The sequence below is a fragment of the Paroedura picta genome, chromosome 3 (genome assembly GCF_049243985.1).
Source record: "Paroedura picta isolate Pp20150507F chromosome 3, Ppicta_v3.0, whole genome shotgun sequence".
Lineage (NCBI taxonomy): Eukaryota > Metazoa > Chordata > Lepidosauria > Squamata > Gekkonidae > Paroedura > Paroedura picta.
In genome coordinates, this window is record NC_135371.1 from 10,914,841 (window position 1) to 10,931,769 (window position 16,929).

The 16,929-nt window shown below is 44.9% G+C and overlaps 1 protein-coding gene across 3 annotated transcripts; it reads left to right on the plus strand.

Annotated features, from left to right (window-relative positions):
• Nucleotides 1–979: 979 nt before the first annotated feature.
• LOC143834383 (C-type lectin domain family 2 member B-like) lies at nucleotides 980–16,020 on the plus strand. 3 transcript variants are annotated; one of them, XM_077331192.1, is made up of 8 exons: nucleotides 985–1,405; nucleotides 4,563–4,585; nucleotides 5,382–5,449; nucleotides 6,237–6,332; nucleotides 8,372–8,476; nucleotides 10,761–10,945; nucleotides 13,235–13,338; nucleotides 14,681–16,020. In XM_077331192.1, exons 1-8 carry the CDS (start codon nucleotides 1,208–1,210, stop codon nucleotides 14,820–14,822), a joined length of 921 nt encoding a protein of 306 aa, XP_077187307.1. In that variant the 5' UTR covers nucleotides 985–1,207; the 3' UTR covers nucleotides 14,823–16,020. The 3 variants fall into 3 exon arrangements, with proteins under 3 accessions (XP_077187308.1, XP_077187307.1, XP_077187309.1); XM_077331194.1 differs by lacking the exon at nucleotides 985–1,405 and adding an exon at nucleotides 4,304–4,443; XM_077331193.1 differs by lacking the exon at nucleotides 6,237–6,332 and having other exon boundaries at nucleotides 980–1,405.
• The last annotated feature ends 909 nt before the right edge of the window (nucleotides 16,021–16,929 follow it).

Sequence of the window (16,929 nt, forward strand, 5' to 3'; positions counted from 1 at the left end):
TATAAAACCATCTCTTCTTCTTCTAAATCCCATCCTTAGCCCCAGTCCCTTACCATCAAAGATCCGAGGACTGGAAGAAGAAAGGTTTATGTTTATTAGATTTTTAGACCATCCTCCCAGCAAGCTGGCTCAGGGTGGTGTACAAGGGCTGGAAAATGACCTCTATAATGATGCTCTAGGAAATTCTCCATGTCCACTGTGTTCTTTACCATAGAAATTATGGGAATATCCTCAAACTAGAGCCTCACCCAAACATGACATGAAGAAGTATTTGCAACCCCACAATCTCATAGGACCCCAATTCAGATGAAACACGGTGTACAGACAGAACAGGTTTCTGCATGATAAAAAATGTGATAAGTTACTGCTGTTGTGAACAGTCAGTGCCTTTGCATAAAAATGTCACAGACTGTCCTTTTTGCGTTTCATGGCCTCCTGGCTCCAGCATTAATCTGTTTGCCCTGTGCCGGTATGGCTGCTAGGTGAAGACACACTATATGCATCCAACGACACAGTCTCTAGCCCAGGGGTAGTCAAACTGTGGCCCGCCAGATGTCCATGGACTACAATTCCCAGGAGCCCCTGCCGCAGTTTGACTACCCCTGCCAGGCCCTATCGAATCTAGCATCTATTAAAGGGTTCCAGAAATCAGTTTTTGTTTCCTGGACCTGCTGAACTTCCCTCTGGATGAAGGGACAGGATGTTCCACTCTTATATATTATTGCCCCAATGTTAATGGGCCAGTAGTGAAAAGGCTAAAAATAAAGGCCCAGATCTACTTAACTTTAGTCACATTTCTATCCCCTTGAAGTAATAATTGAGCTAGTCACAAGTAACCAGGCCCATTAATTTCAACAGGATTTCGATTAAACGAGCCGCACCCCGAAACTAAGCCCCGCCCACCTGTGAAAGCTTTAACTGCTTACATTTTGTGTATCTCTTATCACTCCTGCTGAATGTGTAAGAATGTCCCCTCTGTTTTCTGCAGTGACTTTAAAAAGTCAAGGAGAGAAAGCCTTTGGTGTGTTTGAAGGCTTCTCCCAACATCTGGCCACGTGACTCTGCGAGCACAATTTTTGTGAAGCGTGTGTAAACCCCAGCAACTGAGGTTATACGTGTACCAAGTGATCCTCAGGGGAAAGATCTGAAAGAGAAAGTCACCGTTCAGGACTAAAGGACAAAGCCATATCTAGAACCACCTGTAAAAATGGAAGATAGCCCGAGACTTAGAACTGCAGAGGAAACAGAACTCTCAGCTGAGGATGTGTGTGAAAAACATGGAGAAGACGTACATCTCTTCTGTGTGGAGGAGCAAATCCCGCTTTGTACCGTCTGCAGAGAATCGGGGGCTCACAAATCCCACACTGTGATTCCCCAGGAACAGACAGCAAGTACAAGAAACCAGGTGGGTTAAAACCAGCACCATTAATTTTATCCATAAGGCAATAAGAGCTGGGTTTTTTTTTTGGGGGGGGGGTTGTACCCCACTGTTAACTATGCTAGTCACAGTGCTGTTAGAGCTGTTCTCACAGAGCAGTTCTGTCAGAGCTCTTTCAGCCCCACCCTCCTCACAGGATGCCTGTTGTGGGGAGAGGAAGGTAAGGTGATTGTAAGCCACTTTGAGATTCTTTCAGGTAGTGAAAAGTGGGTTATAAAAGCCTACTCTCTTTACTACCTGAAGGAGTCTCAAAATGACTTCCAATCACCTACCCTTCCTCTCCCCACAACAGACACTCTGTGAGGTGGATAATTGAGATTTTAAATATTGTCTTATTTTACATTCAATTTTATTTGTATTGTATGCATCTTGAGTGCTGAAAGGCAGTTAATAAAAATTTCCAAGTAGTAAAATAAATAAATCAAACCATGGACAGGATCCTTAGCTCCTGAAGGGTGGGAAGATGTGATAGAGAGTGAACAGCACAACTTTTTTGACAGACACTAGAAGAATCGTGAAGGAATGCATTCTGTTCATCCTTATCAATACTTGGGAGATACTTCCACCTTACCCCCCACACATACACACACACACACACGCCACCTTATACATCTTCCTGTCCCAGTGAAATCTCAGCACAGACAGTGTCCAAATGATTTTTATTCAACTGGAAAATCATTTATTTATACTAATTAATGCTTTTTCCTACTAGCTGGCTGTGCAGCCACATTAAAAAAGAAAGAAAATAACTGAATATGTGGAAGAAGCATTCTGTGTTGGTGTTTAGACCACATACATGCTATAAAATGCACTAGCATTTTCTGGTAGCCAAACAATTGGTACCTACGCAGCTGGACTGTGCGCTCAGCTGGGCTATGCACTGCAGCCAAAGTGGCCCACAGAGGGGAGGGGCAGCTCCGTTTGCTTTCCCGCTGGCGCCCCTGACTTCCCGCTGCCCGCTGGGGGGCGCTGCCAGCAGCAGCTGCGCGGTGCCACGCCGAAGGGGAGCCCCAGCCATGGTGGCCACCGGAGAGCACCAAGGGTGAGCCGGCAACAGAGTGGCAGGGCAGCCCCTGAGGCAGCAGCCGGGAAGGAGGACAAGGAGGAGCAGTGGCCCGGTACCGACTGATCTACAGACTGGTACCGGTCTCCGAACCGGGGGGTTGGGGACCACTGGTTTATAGCATCAAATATCCAAATTAATTTTGCTTATTTTAATCAATCCTTGATTGGGTACGGTGTACAGAGGGAGGGGTGCAAACCACCCTCGTATTGAAAGCAGGAAGTAGATGGTCATTTTCAGAAAGAAGAAACACTATAAGGAATAATGAAAGGTTCATCCTGTTTTCCAAGGGGATGTTTATCAGTACTCTGCCAGATATTTCCATCTCCCCCCCCCCAAAAAAAGAAACAAACACCACCTTATACATATTCCTCTTTCCTGTTTTTCTAACTTCTTCTACAAATGAACTGTTGTGATTAACCTTTATAGATCCACTATTTCAGTACCTAACTTTTGATTAGCTAAAGCATGCTTTTTCATTGAGAGTACAACCATATGATACCCTTATTGGCATAAAACTAGTGAGGGGCAGATACATTCAAAGTGGGTGAATAATAAAAATATTGATTTAAAATATCCTGGATTGAGGACGATATACAACCACTAAAAAATTCAGCCACACACAGTGTGGTCTCTGCACATCATTTAATACGTGTTGGGTGGGGGGATGTTAACTGGGGCCAGGCTGGGAGCTGTGCAAAAGGATTCCAGTCAGCCTTGTGTTTGAAGCTGGAAGGAGTGGGGGGGGGTCATCCCCTGATTCCCCCCCTCCCAAAATAAATCAGGCATCTCAGAGGCTCTTACATCAGTGACTGTATACAGCTATCAGCTATCAGCCTCTGTGTATCAGGAGCAGAGGCCTGGTACAGTATACTTTGAAATGAACAAGAATAAAAACTTCAGCCAATGCTTAAGTGCCAATGTTGGACATCCTGATTGCTTCTTGCCCTAAGTGATTCAGCTGGGAGACTCCCCTGTAATTTTCTTTTCTTTTTTAATTGCTCAGTTTTAAGAGCCAAGTTAGAAATTCCTATATCCTATGATTCCATGAATCTGCTGATATCCCCTCAATAGAAAAACTATTACTCATCCCCCTCCCAACTACTAATCATATCAAAACACACTTTCTGGACAAACACACAGGCTACAACAAGATAATGTTATCTACACAGACAGACATCCTGTGACATCATTGGATACAGTCCTAGGATTATGTGTTACGGCTGTACCTTTTAGTCAGTTAACCATTCAGATTAATTAATTTAAAACATTTTGACTCACCAAAAGTGCATCCTTGTTACCTGAGCTACAAATGATTTAAAAATATCCTAATACAAATAGTTACGAAATTGCAGATAACAGGTGCCTTGTTAGAAAAAGAAGAAGAAGAAGAGTTGGTTCTTATATGCTGCTTTTCAAAGTGGCTTACAATTGCTTTCCCTTTCCTTTCCCCACAACAGACACCCTGTGAGGTGGGTGAGGCTGAGAGAGCCCTGATATCACTGTCTGGCCAGAACAGCTTTATCAGTGCCGTGGTGAGCCCAAGGTCACCCAGCTGGTTGCATGTCGGGGAGCGCAGAACTGAACCTGGCATGCCAGATTAGAAGTCCGCACTCCTAACCACTACACCAAACTGGTGTCCCTCGTTCTGTACACTGAAGGGAATGCCTCTTTAAAGCAGGGGTAGTCAAACTGCGGCCCTCCAGATGTCCATGGACTACAATTCCCAGGAGCCCCCTGCCAGCATTTGCTGGCAGGGGGCTCCTGGGAATTGTAGTCCATGGACATCTGGAGGGCCGCAGTTTGACTACCCCTGCTTTAAAGGGAGTACTAAGGCATACATAGCTCCTAATACTCACTCTCATTAATTGAATTTTGTTAACTAGTTAAAATTCACATGATTAATCAAGTCACACCCCAATTCTATGCATTTCACTCTGAAGTAAGTGCCACGTTTCACGGGGTCTACTCTCAGATGGCATCCTCATAGTTATTACTATCTCTGATTCATTCATTTTTAGTCCAATTTAGTAAAATTTTCATTCTTTCTCTCTGAACTAGGGGACTGGAAGTCAACTTCTAAGGTAAGTGACCTTTTTCCTCTGCCAGCTATGATGCATCCCTCTTGGGGAGAGGAGGGATGGCAAAACATAGAGTCATAGAAACATAGTTGGAAGGGATCTCTAGAGTAAGGCGACCAGATTTTAACATTGGTAAAGCGGGACACCATTGACCGCTGGGGTTCTTGATTAAAAATTTGGTCTATATGGAGCAACAAAAAGTTTCATAGAATGCACAGAACGCAAAAATAGTATTGTAATATATATTTTTTCATTTCAGCATAAGTACAGTTTGCCAGGTACCCCCAGATGTCCCTCCAAAAGTGGGACAATCTGGTCACCTTACTCTAGAGTCATCTAATCCAACCCCCTGCAGAATGCAGGAAATTAGCAATTACCTGCCCAACTATAGTGGCTCCAGTTGATGATGACACCCCGCAAAACACACACCACTAACATCCCTAGCCAGTCTGGCCTGGAGAAAATTCGCCTCCTGACCCCAAAGGTGGCAATTGGCATTCCCCTGAGCGTGCAAGAAAGAGCCACAACAGCCCAGCACCAACACACTCCCTTCTGCCCACCCATTTACAATCTGCCTAAGTTCACAGACTCTCAAAGCAGATGCTCAACGTATAGCAGAGAGCAGTGACATGATGACATTTCAAAAATACAGCTATTGACATTCAGCACTTTATATTTTAACTACTTCACTTTCCCGGTAAACATTATTGGTTTTTAAGGGGCTACCAGACTCAGATTTTCTTCTGCTGCTGCTCAGACCAACATGGCTACCCAATTGGAATAAGTTTCTAATTTGCAGGTGGAAAGAAGATTCGCAGCCGACAGCTTCTGAAAACTCAAACGCAACATCTGGCTCCCAAGGGAAAGGTAAAGAAATGTGACATTATGCCTGAGATAGGAAGAGCTAGTCACAGCTGGAAACATAATCGTAGCAGACATTTTGGAAGTAAATAGATCCATTGATCCTAATGTTGTACTCATTGTTTCTGATCTCCTGTTTCATCAAATGGGAGGACATCCCAAGACAACCTGGCAGAATCAGTTTCCTTTTTGGGACACAGAGCTCTGGAACTTTTGTGGCCCATAGTCTGTGACAACAACAGCCAAGGCTGTACATGTGTGGGCCTTCAAAGAAAGCTAATGTTGTACTGATCAGTGTGGTGTAGTGGTTAAGAGAGCCTCTCATCTGGTGAACTGGGTTTGATGCCCCATTCCTCCACATGCTGCCAGCTGGGTGACCTTGGGCCAGTCACAGTTATTCCTAGAGCAGAGGTAATCAACCTGTGATCCTCCAGATGTTCATGGATGCTGGCAGGGGCTCATGGGAATTGTAGTCCATGAACAACTAGAGGACCTCAGGCTGACTACCCCTGTCCTAGAGCATCCTACAGTGTGGTGATGTCACTTCCTGTTACGCAGCGGGAAATGATGCTGAGGTGTTGTTGAATGCCATGTTTCACTCCATCCAATCCTTCCTTCACTAACCCACTGAATGTCAACAATGGACAAAGCCCAGTCTCTAAATAGCACTGTTTGACCCCCAAAGATCCTCCCCCGCCACATTCTTTCGCACTAGTACTCAGTTCAGTTTCATCTAAACTTTCTGTGGAGGTTATAGCTGGAATCCATGGTCACTTGTTGTTGTCCTTTAAAGGAGAACCATTCAGTGGGAATGAGAAGGACCGTACGGACGAGCTGACGCTGATTGAGCAGTGGGTTGACTTCAACTTAAGCAATAGCGAGGAAAAAGGTAAACTGGGCTTCTCACAAGCCAGGGTGGTGTAGTGGTTAATAGCGGTGGCTTCTAATCAGGCAAGCCGGGTTTGATTCCCTTCTCCTCCACGTGCAGTCAGCTGGGTGACCTTGGGCCAGTCACAGCCGTACTAGGGCTGTTCTCACAGAGCAGTCCAGTCTCAGCCTCACCTGCCTCACAAAGGTGTCTGTGGTGGGGAGAGGAAAGGAAGGAGATTGTAAACCGCTTTGGGACTCCTTCAGGCAGTGAAAAGCGGGGTATAATAAACCAACTCTTCTTTGTCGTAAGGTCTGTGTTGCTGGATCAGATCCAAGGCCCTGCCAGATGTCCTTAGGATGTTGACAAACTGAATACAACTGGGGAAAACTTGGTGTGGAGCAGCATTTTTCGTATGTGAGGCACAAAGTGTTTCCTGCCTAAATTTGTTGTGTCAGTGAGACGAACCTTTCATTTTTATTGCAAACCATGCCCCTCAGCTTCCAAATAAATTGACCAAAAGTGGCTTCAAGTCCATTTATTAAGTCTCATATACAAAAATGCTCCTACAGCATTCTACTGAAGATACAGAACAGCCTTTCTCAACTGTTTTACTAGTAAGAAACCCCTGAAATGCCCTTTGAGAAACCCTAGAAGTGACCTGATCATGCAGAATAGGGTTGGGGTGCAGAGCTGTGTCCACGCCCACCCAGGGCCCTTCCCCTTCCCGCCCCCTCCAGGCCATCACTGGCCAATCTGGGAGGGGCAGGTGGGTTGGCATGACCATATATTGGTCATATCTCCTGAAAAATGTTTAACAGATTGAAAAAAACATATTAAAAATCTAATTAACTCTCACCCATTCAGGAAACCCTTCCAGGGCCGTCAAGAAATCCCAGGGTTTCATGAAACCTTGGTTGAGAAAGGCTGATTTAGAGTGCTGATTACTCCTATTGCAAACCTACACCTTTTGTATCTTTTGTATCTTTTAAAAGGCATTTATACCTTGCTTTTCTCCTAAGCAGCTTGCAACATTATCCTTTCCTTTGGTTTTATCCTCACAACCCAACCCTGTGAGGTAGGTTAGACTGGGAGGAGTGACTGGCCCAAGGGCATCCAGTGAGCTTCTATGGCAGAACAGAGATTCGAAGCAGAGCCTCCCAGATTATATAATGGCATGCTGACCACTACGCCCTGCTGTGTAGTGTCATAGCCACACCTGTTCCAGTCATTTGCAATGTCAAGGGGAAGTGACCAATGCTCCTGCAGACCTCCCCAATGTAATAATTTACTTCCGGTGCCCAGGTACAGCCCTCCATCTGGGGCCTGGGGATCCCCTGGAATTGCAGTGCATCTCCAGAGATCAGTTCCTCTGCAGAGATCAGTTCCTCTGCAGAAAACGGATGTGTGCACTCAACAGCATTGTACTCCACTGAGGAACTGGCCCTGTCTAGGCTCCATCCCCAAATCTCCAGGAATTCTCCAACCTGGATCTGGCAACCCTACTACCACACACGCACACCAGTGGCTCAGGGGGGAATCTCATAATCCTAAACATTCAAGCCTTTGGTCCTGATCTGACATGGTGGTAACAGGTTCTGTACTTGTTCAGAGCTTTCCATAGCAGTAAGTGAGGCAGATCATTTTATAAGATTCCATCTCTCCATATTCTAGATCAGGGGTAGTCAACCTGTGGTCCTCCAGATGTTCATGGACTACAATTCCCATGAGCCCCTGCCAGCATTTGCATTTGCATTTGCTGGCAGGGGCTCATGGGAATTGTAGTCCATGAACGTCTGGAGGACCACAGGTTGACTACCCCTGTTCTAGATCATGACACCATTCATTAAAGCACCCTGCCAATTAATTACTGGCCAGTAGGGGGCATGGCCAAGGTTCTAGACTGAGGTTCACTTTGGGGCAGGTACTAGCTCTCAACATAGCCTGCCTCACACAATCACTGTGAGAATAAACAAGGGACCAGATCTCCATAAAGAAAGAGCGGGATAGAAATAAACAGGAAAATCTGATGTTAATTGTCTTCTGTGTTAACCCTGCAGGTGCTCAGTCAAACTCCAGAGTCCAAAACTCTATCACGTGGATTGTTCTGATAGTATTCACCATCCAGATTGTGGGCTTGATAACAACTGTCTTTGTTTTTACAAGTGAGTAGAAATTCATGTACAGTGAAAAACCATTTTAGAAATTCAATTCCCCCCACCTCTGCCTGTAGCCTATGGTTAAATTTTAAGGTGAATTTGTATCTGGTGATGCAGACCATCAAGTGTGAAAACCCACAGGCATGTGTATTTGTCACATATATACACACATGCCAAGAGAGGATGGATTAAAAATTTAAATAATCGCAGAATCATAGAATAATAGAGTTGGAAGGGACCTCATGGGTCATCTAGCCCAACCCCCTGCACTATGCAGGACACTCACATCCCAATCGCTCATCCACTGTCACCTTCCACCCCCTTGAACCTTCACATAATCAACCTCTGTCAGACGGCTATCTAGCCTCTGATTAAAATTTTCCAAAGATGGAGAACCCACCACCTCACAAGGAAGCCTGTTCCACTGAGAAACCACTCTAACTGTCAGGAACTTCTTCCGGATGTTTAGACGGAATTTCTTTTGAATTAATTTCATCCCATTGGTTCTGGTCCGTCTCTCTGGGGCACGAGAGAACAACTGTGCTCCTGGCAGCCTTTTAAATACTTGAAGAATAAATTTAATAATTAATAAGCAAATATTGGGAACCATTGTTCCTCAAATTAGCAAGTTAACACCCAGGCATATTATTGTTTCCTGCCCTGCCCTGAATTGCTCAGGCTGGCCTCACCTGATCTGATCATGGAAGCTAAGCATTTGGTTGAGAGACCTCCAAGTAGCACCTGGGTTGTGATCATCTCTTGCCCTGGAAACCACACCAGAGGTCACCATAAATCAGCTGAGACTTTTTGGCAAGAGCGACGACAAACTATCATTTCTGGCATCCTTGTGCACGCAGACTTGTCTGGCTGACCTTTTATACCCGCGTCCACCTTCTCTCAAAGTCAGTAACTGACCTGAGTGTTTTTAACACCCAAATCAAAAAATAGCTTTGTAGAATTTTTTCCAGTTGTGCCTTTCTTTTTGTTATTCTTTTGCAAAAAGGCCCTTGGGGTTGGTATCAGTTTTAGTATTGCCCAAAGAAATTGCTTGTTGCTATGACATTCTCTAGTGTCATTGTCCCGTCCATCCCCCCCCCAACCATGATTTCACAATCCCAACATTCCCTGCAGTGAATTAATACTGAAGTGAAAGAGAAAAATTCAGGTTGGTTCTGCAAAGAGAACATCTTAAATGTTGGCCCAAACTCAGCCATATATTCTAACCAATGAAATTACAGTATGCAAATAATTCTTTGAAGAAGGGCAACAATTGGCTCGCGCTTATCAGGAACTAGTGTGAGATTAAATCAGAGTCCAGTAGCACTTTTAAAACCAGCAGATGCTGGCAGGGGCTCCTGGGAATTGTAGTCCATGGACATCTGGAGGGCCGCAGTTTGACTACCCCTGTTTAAGACCAACAAAGATTTAATCAAGGTAAGAAGATCATAATCTGAGGAAGAGTGCTTGCACTCGAAAGCTCACACCTTGATTCAATCTTTGTTGGTCTTAAAGGTGCTACTGGACTCTGATTTTATTGTGCTACTTCAGACCAACATGGCTACTAGTGTGAGATTGTTTAGCTCAGGAAGGAGCAAGAAAATTAAATAAGAAACACCTGGTCTCTTGAATGGCTAATTGACTGATGCCCTGATTCGACCCCCAAATCTCCAGGAGTTTCCCAACCCAAAGTTGGCAACCCTATCTTGGACCATAATTTGCATTAAGATCAAGTCATCAAAACCTACCCAGGATCCCTGAGAAGATGGTGGCCATCCCGAACTGGGATCTATGTGGACAGAATAGTGCTAATGTAAACCTCTATGCAAATCAAGGCTTGAAAGTGAACCAGTCATAGACTCAAACTTCTTGAACTCTATGGACTAATCAAAAAAATGCCGGCCTCCCTGCCTGAAAATCCATCCATCCAGGGGGGGGGGGGGGAATCCATCCAACGTTATCTAGCCCCCTTGGGGAAAATGTTTAATCGAAGAGGAAGTATCTCGTAAAACATTTATAAAAACCTAAATTTAAAATTATATAGCTAAATTTGTGTGGACTGTTTCTAATGCCTGCCGTCATCCCCCTGAGCAATCTAGGGAATGGCGGGTTATAAAAATAGATAGATTGATTGCCATCCTCTGAACTAGACCCTGCAAGAAAGCCAGTTCAGAGATATGAAGTGGCAGCTCTTTTGCCCTTTCTGTAATGCCTGTTGATATTCCAAGCCCCTCGAGGAAAGGATGGAGAGTACAAATGTAGCCCATAAAACAATGATGATTCTTCTTGTCAGTGGCTAAGCCCAATTTGCCGTCCTCCTCCTCCATCATTGCTGGTGCTTGTTGCCCACATGGCTGGATCATGAACCAAGAGAGCTGCTTTCACGTCTTGGATCTGGAAGGGACCTGGGAAGCTGGCCAGCGGAACTGCTCCTCTCTTGGGGCTTCCTTGGCGGTGATTGATAACCTAGAGAAACTGGTAAGAAAAGGAACTGCTAATGCAGCCTCCGGAACATGGTAGTCACACGGACATTGTATGAATTTAGGTGTGAGCTCATAATTACCTTTGAATAAACTGGGCAGCTGTATTTCTCAGCTATGCTTCAGGCTGCAAAAACACCTTTCAGCTGTTATGCATGTGGCTTTTTTACCTGGCTGTGCTGCAAACGAGCTTGCGCAGAATATCTTGTCCAAAGATAGTGCTGTCTCTTGAGGTTCTTTTTTTAGTATGGATCTTAGTAGTTTTTAATTTTGCCATGCACAATGCACACATGCAAAATTCTCTTCAATGAATTTTTTAACTATGCAATTTGAAATATCTGCAGTGTGCCTGATTGAGCAAAATATAGCATCCTGCAGGGGGCGTTAGAGGAGATGTTTATTTTAGCATACTTAGATCAGGAACTTCTTGATATTTTTTCAAATAGTCTCTCCCAATGTCCTCATTGGCTCGTTGGAGACTTCCTGTTCTGTTGAGCATACTTCCTTGCTGTTTGTCTCCTGAACAGACAGAATGAAGACAACGGAACAGTTAGACAGTTAGGTATCTCTTCTCTCTTTCTATACTTAGTTGTTCTGCTTCACAATACAAATTATTTGATTCTTTTAAGAAGCCTGGCACTCTGCACTTCTTTGCATATTGAAACTCTTGTCAACAGAATTTTCATTTAGTCAGAATTCAATCCAATTTCTCACTTAAGAATTTCTGCTTGCCTGCATTCTGGGTGAGCGACTCTAGGATGACTGACAGCGCCCATCAAAAACTTCATCTACCTGTCGGTGAGATGAATGAGAAGGGGGACAGTGTCATGTTCCCACAAACTCCTCAATGAACCAACTTTGGCAAGTCAGCAAAAGAGGTTTATTGATAAAACGAAATAGAGTTCTTGTTGAAACTGTTTTGTCGAGTACATACAGATAAATATATTTCCCAGTTGCCCCCCTCTATGATGTACTAACACACCCTAATTTAGAAAAGGTGGGCTCGGTACTTTCCAAAGAGAACAAACCCCGGTGCCACTTTCAGCACCCACGCTGAGCTACGAATACCACTTCAGCTTCCTCCATCATCTGGCACCATCCCATCAACATAACTCTAAGTCTATATAACAGATCCAAGGCACAGCACAAAATGGGATGACAAAGATGGGTAAAATAATGCATCCTTCCCAGGCCAGAGCAACAAGATCACACACAGAAGCCATGGCAGGATGCTACTACACTGACAAATCCAGACAGACAGAAGCCATGCTGAGTCAGGTGGAACTCCATTCCAGTGGTGCTTGACTGGGAGATCTTCCTGTTGGTCAGGTCAGCTCTCTCATTTTGCCATCCTTGATGGTACCTGAGATCTGCCACCCAAGATGGACACCTCACCTTTCTTCCTGTGGCTCAAAAGGAGGGAGGTGTGGGTCATGGTGCAGTCAAGGAGGACAGATGCCACTGGCTACTGGAGTTGGCCTCTCCTGCCATCAGATCTCAGACCTCGCCTTTGTAATGTGCATGAGATTGCACATTTTCTCCAGGCCAGGAACAAAAAGTGAAGCTTAGGACAAGACGGGGATAGGACTTGGTCGACTCCGGTGGGAGTGGAACTAATTGTGAAAGCCTTTCTGCTTGATTCTGAGGCTGGTGTGGACAGATACAACAGACTGTGCTGGTCATGCATGTGCATGGTGTGAAATTTATGGTCATACCTTTACACATTTACTCCCTCCCCGAAGGAAAGTGTGAAGCCAGTTGAAAATCTTGGCTTTTTATAGACAAAATTTTGCCAATTGTTCCATGATAGGGGGGGGATTATTTCATCAAATAAGTTGGCATCCTTGGAGCTGGAGAGCCAGCGTAGTGCAGTGGTTAAGCCTAGTGACCTTTAATCTGGAGAGCCAGGTTTGATGCTCCACTCCTTCACACACAGCCGACTGAGTGACCTTGGGCCAGTCACAGTTCTGTCAGTGCTCTCTCGGCCTTACCTCCCTCAGAGGATGTCTGTTGTGGGAAGAGGAAGGGAAGGTGATTTGAAACTGCTTCGTGACTCCTTCTGGTAGAGAAAAGTGGCATATAAGAACCAACTCTTCTTCTTCTTCAGTAATATCAGGGCTCTCTCAGCCTCACCTCCCTCACAGGGTGTCTGTTGTGGGGAAAGGAAGGGAATGCGATTGTAGCCTCCTTCTGGCAGAGAAAAGCGGCATATAAGAACCAGCTCTTCTTCATATAGGAAGGCCATCTTTATGAAAAGCAATTTTTCTTGTTGTTTTTTTAAAATCAGAATTCTGCAGTGTCTCATAAAGGATCCTTCAACCACTGGGTGGGCCTTCTCAGAGAACCCGGTGAAAGCTGGAAATGGCTTGATGGTACCACCTTCAACAACCAGTAAGTTCCTGTTTCCTTAACTTTCTTCCTCTCTCATTTTGTGTGTAAAAGAAACCACATCCAAAGGCACTCCTAAGGATATTTTCACACATCTGCTTTGCTTTAATTCATAACTTAACACAGATACAAAAAGGAGGCTTCTGCCTAGGGCTGACAGCCCTGGTCTAGCAAATGCTGATTTCATGGGGGCGGGAGGGGGCAGTGTGCCTAGGGGGAATGGAGTTGGGCAGTGTCATCACTTCCTCTGTGCTGCTCTAGAAATTCCACCACTTTCTTAAGCAAAGTTTTGGGGAAATTCCTCCTATGTCACCATCATGGGTACCTTACCTCCCCATTTTTCTCCACTGCCAAAATTAGTGAGCACTAATTAGGGAGCAGAATGCTACTACCTCACAAAGGGCAACCCTATTTCCGGCACCTTACTTCAGGTGCTAACTCTTACATCCACACTGGCTCTCTCCCTTTGGGCCTACCCTCTATTTGCCCCATCTCTACTTCATTCCACCTCCCTCTTGTTCCACTTCCTTCCCTCTTCTCCTGTCCTTTCCTTTCTCAACCCCTCCAGCTCCACTTCCCGCTTCCTTCTTGCCTTTCCGCTGCTGCTTGCTCCAGATTCCCCTCTCATCAGCTGCCACTTTTCCCAGCTATGTCCCCCTCTTCTCCCCCAATATGCAACCCTCAGGGCTTCTCCCACTTAGCTGACAGCTCACAGCAACATTAGTTGCCTTCTGGCTTAGTGCTTGGGATAGGGGCCCAAACCCTTCCTTAACTTCCCTGGCATGATGTATGCAAGGTATTCATTTGTTTGGGGTTGGGCCTAAATCTCACAAGATCTTCTCATAAGTTTTTTCTTCTCTTCTTCATTTTTAATCCCCCCCCCCAAAAAAAAAACCTGAGGAGCCCTTAATTTTGCAGCAATCTTTGCCCTAGTTCTGTTTGGCCCCATTGTATAGATATTTTGATCCACCGTATAGGGCTATGCGTGGCTGTTACAAAGTAAATTTGTAGTGATCTGAGGCTGTTTGTTTGTTTATAATTTGATTTCTATGACCACCTCTCTCAGCATAGACATCTCGAGGCAGTTTATAACAATTCGATAAAACAATTAAATTCAATAAACAATAAAAACCATTTAAATTTAAAAGGCTTAAGTCCTTAAAAGATGAAACTGTTCACTGTAGCTGCCAAAAATCATATTTTCTGGTTTATTTTAGTTTTAAAAAGTTTTATTGAGTCTGTTTCTCACCCAGTATCTGCATGAAAGAAAAGGCAAAAATAGCACAAAACAAACACATCAATGTTCACAGGTGACCTACCCTCTTCTGTTGTTCTTCTCTTGCAGCTTTGAAGTGGAAGGAGAAGGGCAATGTGCTTACCTAAACAACGGAGTGGTGAGCAGCACTAGCTGTTCCATTGAGAAGAAATGGCTGTGCAGCCAGAGAGCAAAGCAAGAAGGGAGCCATGACCACTGCAAGGGAACGTGAACGCTTAAGGGCCGAGCTTTTCCAAAGAAGCTACCAGAGCTTTCCTGAGTTATGCGCTGCCACTAGCGTGTATGTGTGGTGGTGTGTCCATTAGACCCTGGTCTCATAGGGTGGCATCCCTGGCTAGAGACATTGGGGGGTCTGGGTAGCCTGACTGCCCAAGCTTTCTTATAGCATGACTTCCAGCGCCAATAGATTGGAAATCAGGCATACAGTATGGTAGGAGAACACCGTAAAACTATTTATGTCCATATCCTGTTATTATAGTGCAAGCTTAAGGCACAATTGCAGATTCCCGCTGACTAGATAAAAGATATCCTGCAACGACTGAATTAAGTAAACTACCTTAGTGTTCCTGAAAATGGCAGGTTTGGTATCCGCAGAGCTGTGACAAATCCCTGGCAACCCAACCTACGATGTAACCAAAAGACTGAAAATCACATGACAACTGAAACAAGCCTTTCACTTTTAAGAATTTCCTGGTTCAGACTCTATTTGAGGCCTACTGATTGTTCAGGCCTTAACCTAAAGCTTTTGGATTTTGTCACAACACCTCTGGTTTTCTTAAAGACTCAGGTATTGGCTGAATTCTGAGGTGGAAGGTAGATGGCAACATCTTCCACTCAAGGTGCAGGCAGAAGTAAAACTGGGGCCTCCATCCCGTGGTCACATGTATCTAAACGTCTGGATTGTGATTGGCGACTGACCTGTTCAGAGAAAGGACAGGAGGGAAATCTAATGAACACAAACATATATCCGTCGAGCGATGATGAACTTCAGAGGGTGCCTTCTGCTGTGTCAATCTATTGGTCTTTTTGGCCAAGGATCCTCAACCACATCAAGCCTGTCAGCACTTTGGGAATTTTAGAGAACAAGTCATGGGAACCACCATAAAACACCCGCCATGGAGATAATCACAACATGTTGGGGGTTTCCGAGACAAGCATCCAATGATGAAGGCAACCATTCCTGAACGGGTACCACATTGCGGATTCACAGGGCCTGCAAGATGGAGCTCTTCCACTAAACATTTGGTTGGAGCCAGTGATCCTAATAACTTCAAACGGGCCTCCCCCAGACACATGTCCTCTGACAGATGTTGGCACAGAGATGTTGAGATTTTAAGATTTCTGATTATGTATTGTTTTAAGGCTTTTAACTGTTTTGATGTAAAATGTTTGTTGTATACCGTCCTGAGCCGCATGGGAGGGCGGTATATAAATTAAATAAATAAGTTGTTGTTATTGTTGTTGTTGTCCACTGCTGTCCCCCACTACCGCTAGATGCCCGAAATAATTCCACTGAAGTTGCCAGGGACCGAACACGAGACCCTCCTTGTGCAACCCACATGCCCTTCCAGTAAAGCAAAAATCCTAATCCTCCCCAGTAGCCTCAAAAGCTGCAGCCAGCCAGCCCTAAAGGACAACATGATGCAAGGAAGAGTTATTTATTTATCATACGGCATGTGTGTACTATAGCCAGGAGATCCTTAGACTGTCTGACTTCCAGGCACGAAGCTTCAGAGGTGGTTTTCCATTGCTTCCCTCCGCATCACGGCCCTGGTATTCCTTCGAGGTTGCCCTTGCATGGCCTATCCTATCCTGCTTAGCTTCCAAGATCTGATGAGACTGGACTCATCTGAGCTATCCTGGTGAGACAGTATTAACAATCCTGCATGAGACAGTATTAACCTCAAGGCAGGTCTTTCTTATCAATATGCCCGGAGTGCCGGCAGTGGGGTAAACAATTTCTGGATGTATGTCCCTCATCCTCCCTCCAGTCGTGTAGGAGGGCTTGTTTTCAGACAGGGTTGAGTGCCAGCCTAGAATTGCCTTGTACAACTGGAATTCTGAGAATTCTAGAAGCATTTCTCCTGCCCGCTCCGATAAAGAAATGCTGATCTGGAAAACACACAGGGTGTACTACAAAGATATTTATAGCCCGGCAGTAAAGGAAGTCGAAGTGACCTAGAAATAATAGGGTAATAGCAGATGCGATCAGTCAATGCGGGGATAACTGGGAGGGGGGCGGTGTTCTGTGGCAAATTTATTGCTGTATAACCTTTACTCTAGTACAGGGAACATTTCCAAGAAGCAAAGCTCTGCTT

Coding starts and splice junctions, on each gene's coding strand:
- LOC143834383 (XM_077331192.1), top strand. CDS start 1,208: ATGGAAGATAGCCCGAGACTTAGAACTGCAGAGGAAACAGAACTCTCA. Junction 1,406..4,562: donor CAGCAAGTACAAGAAACCAG/GTGGGTTAAAAC, acceptor TCTCTGAACTAG/GGGACTGGAAGTCAACTTCT. Junction 13,339..14,680: donor GGTACCACCTTCAACAACCA/GTAAGTTCCTGT, acceptor CTTCTCTTGCAG/CTTTGAAGTGGAAGGAGAAG.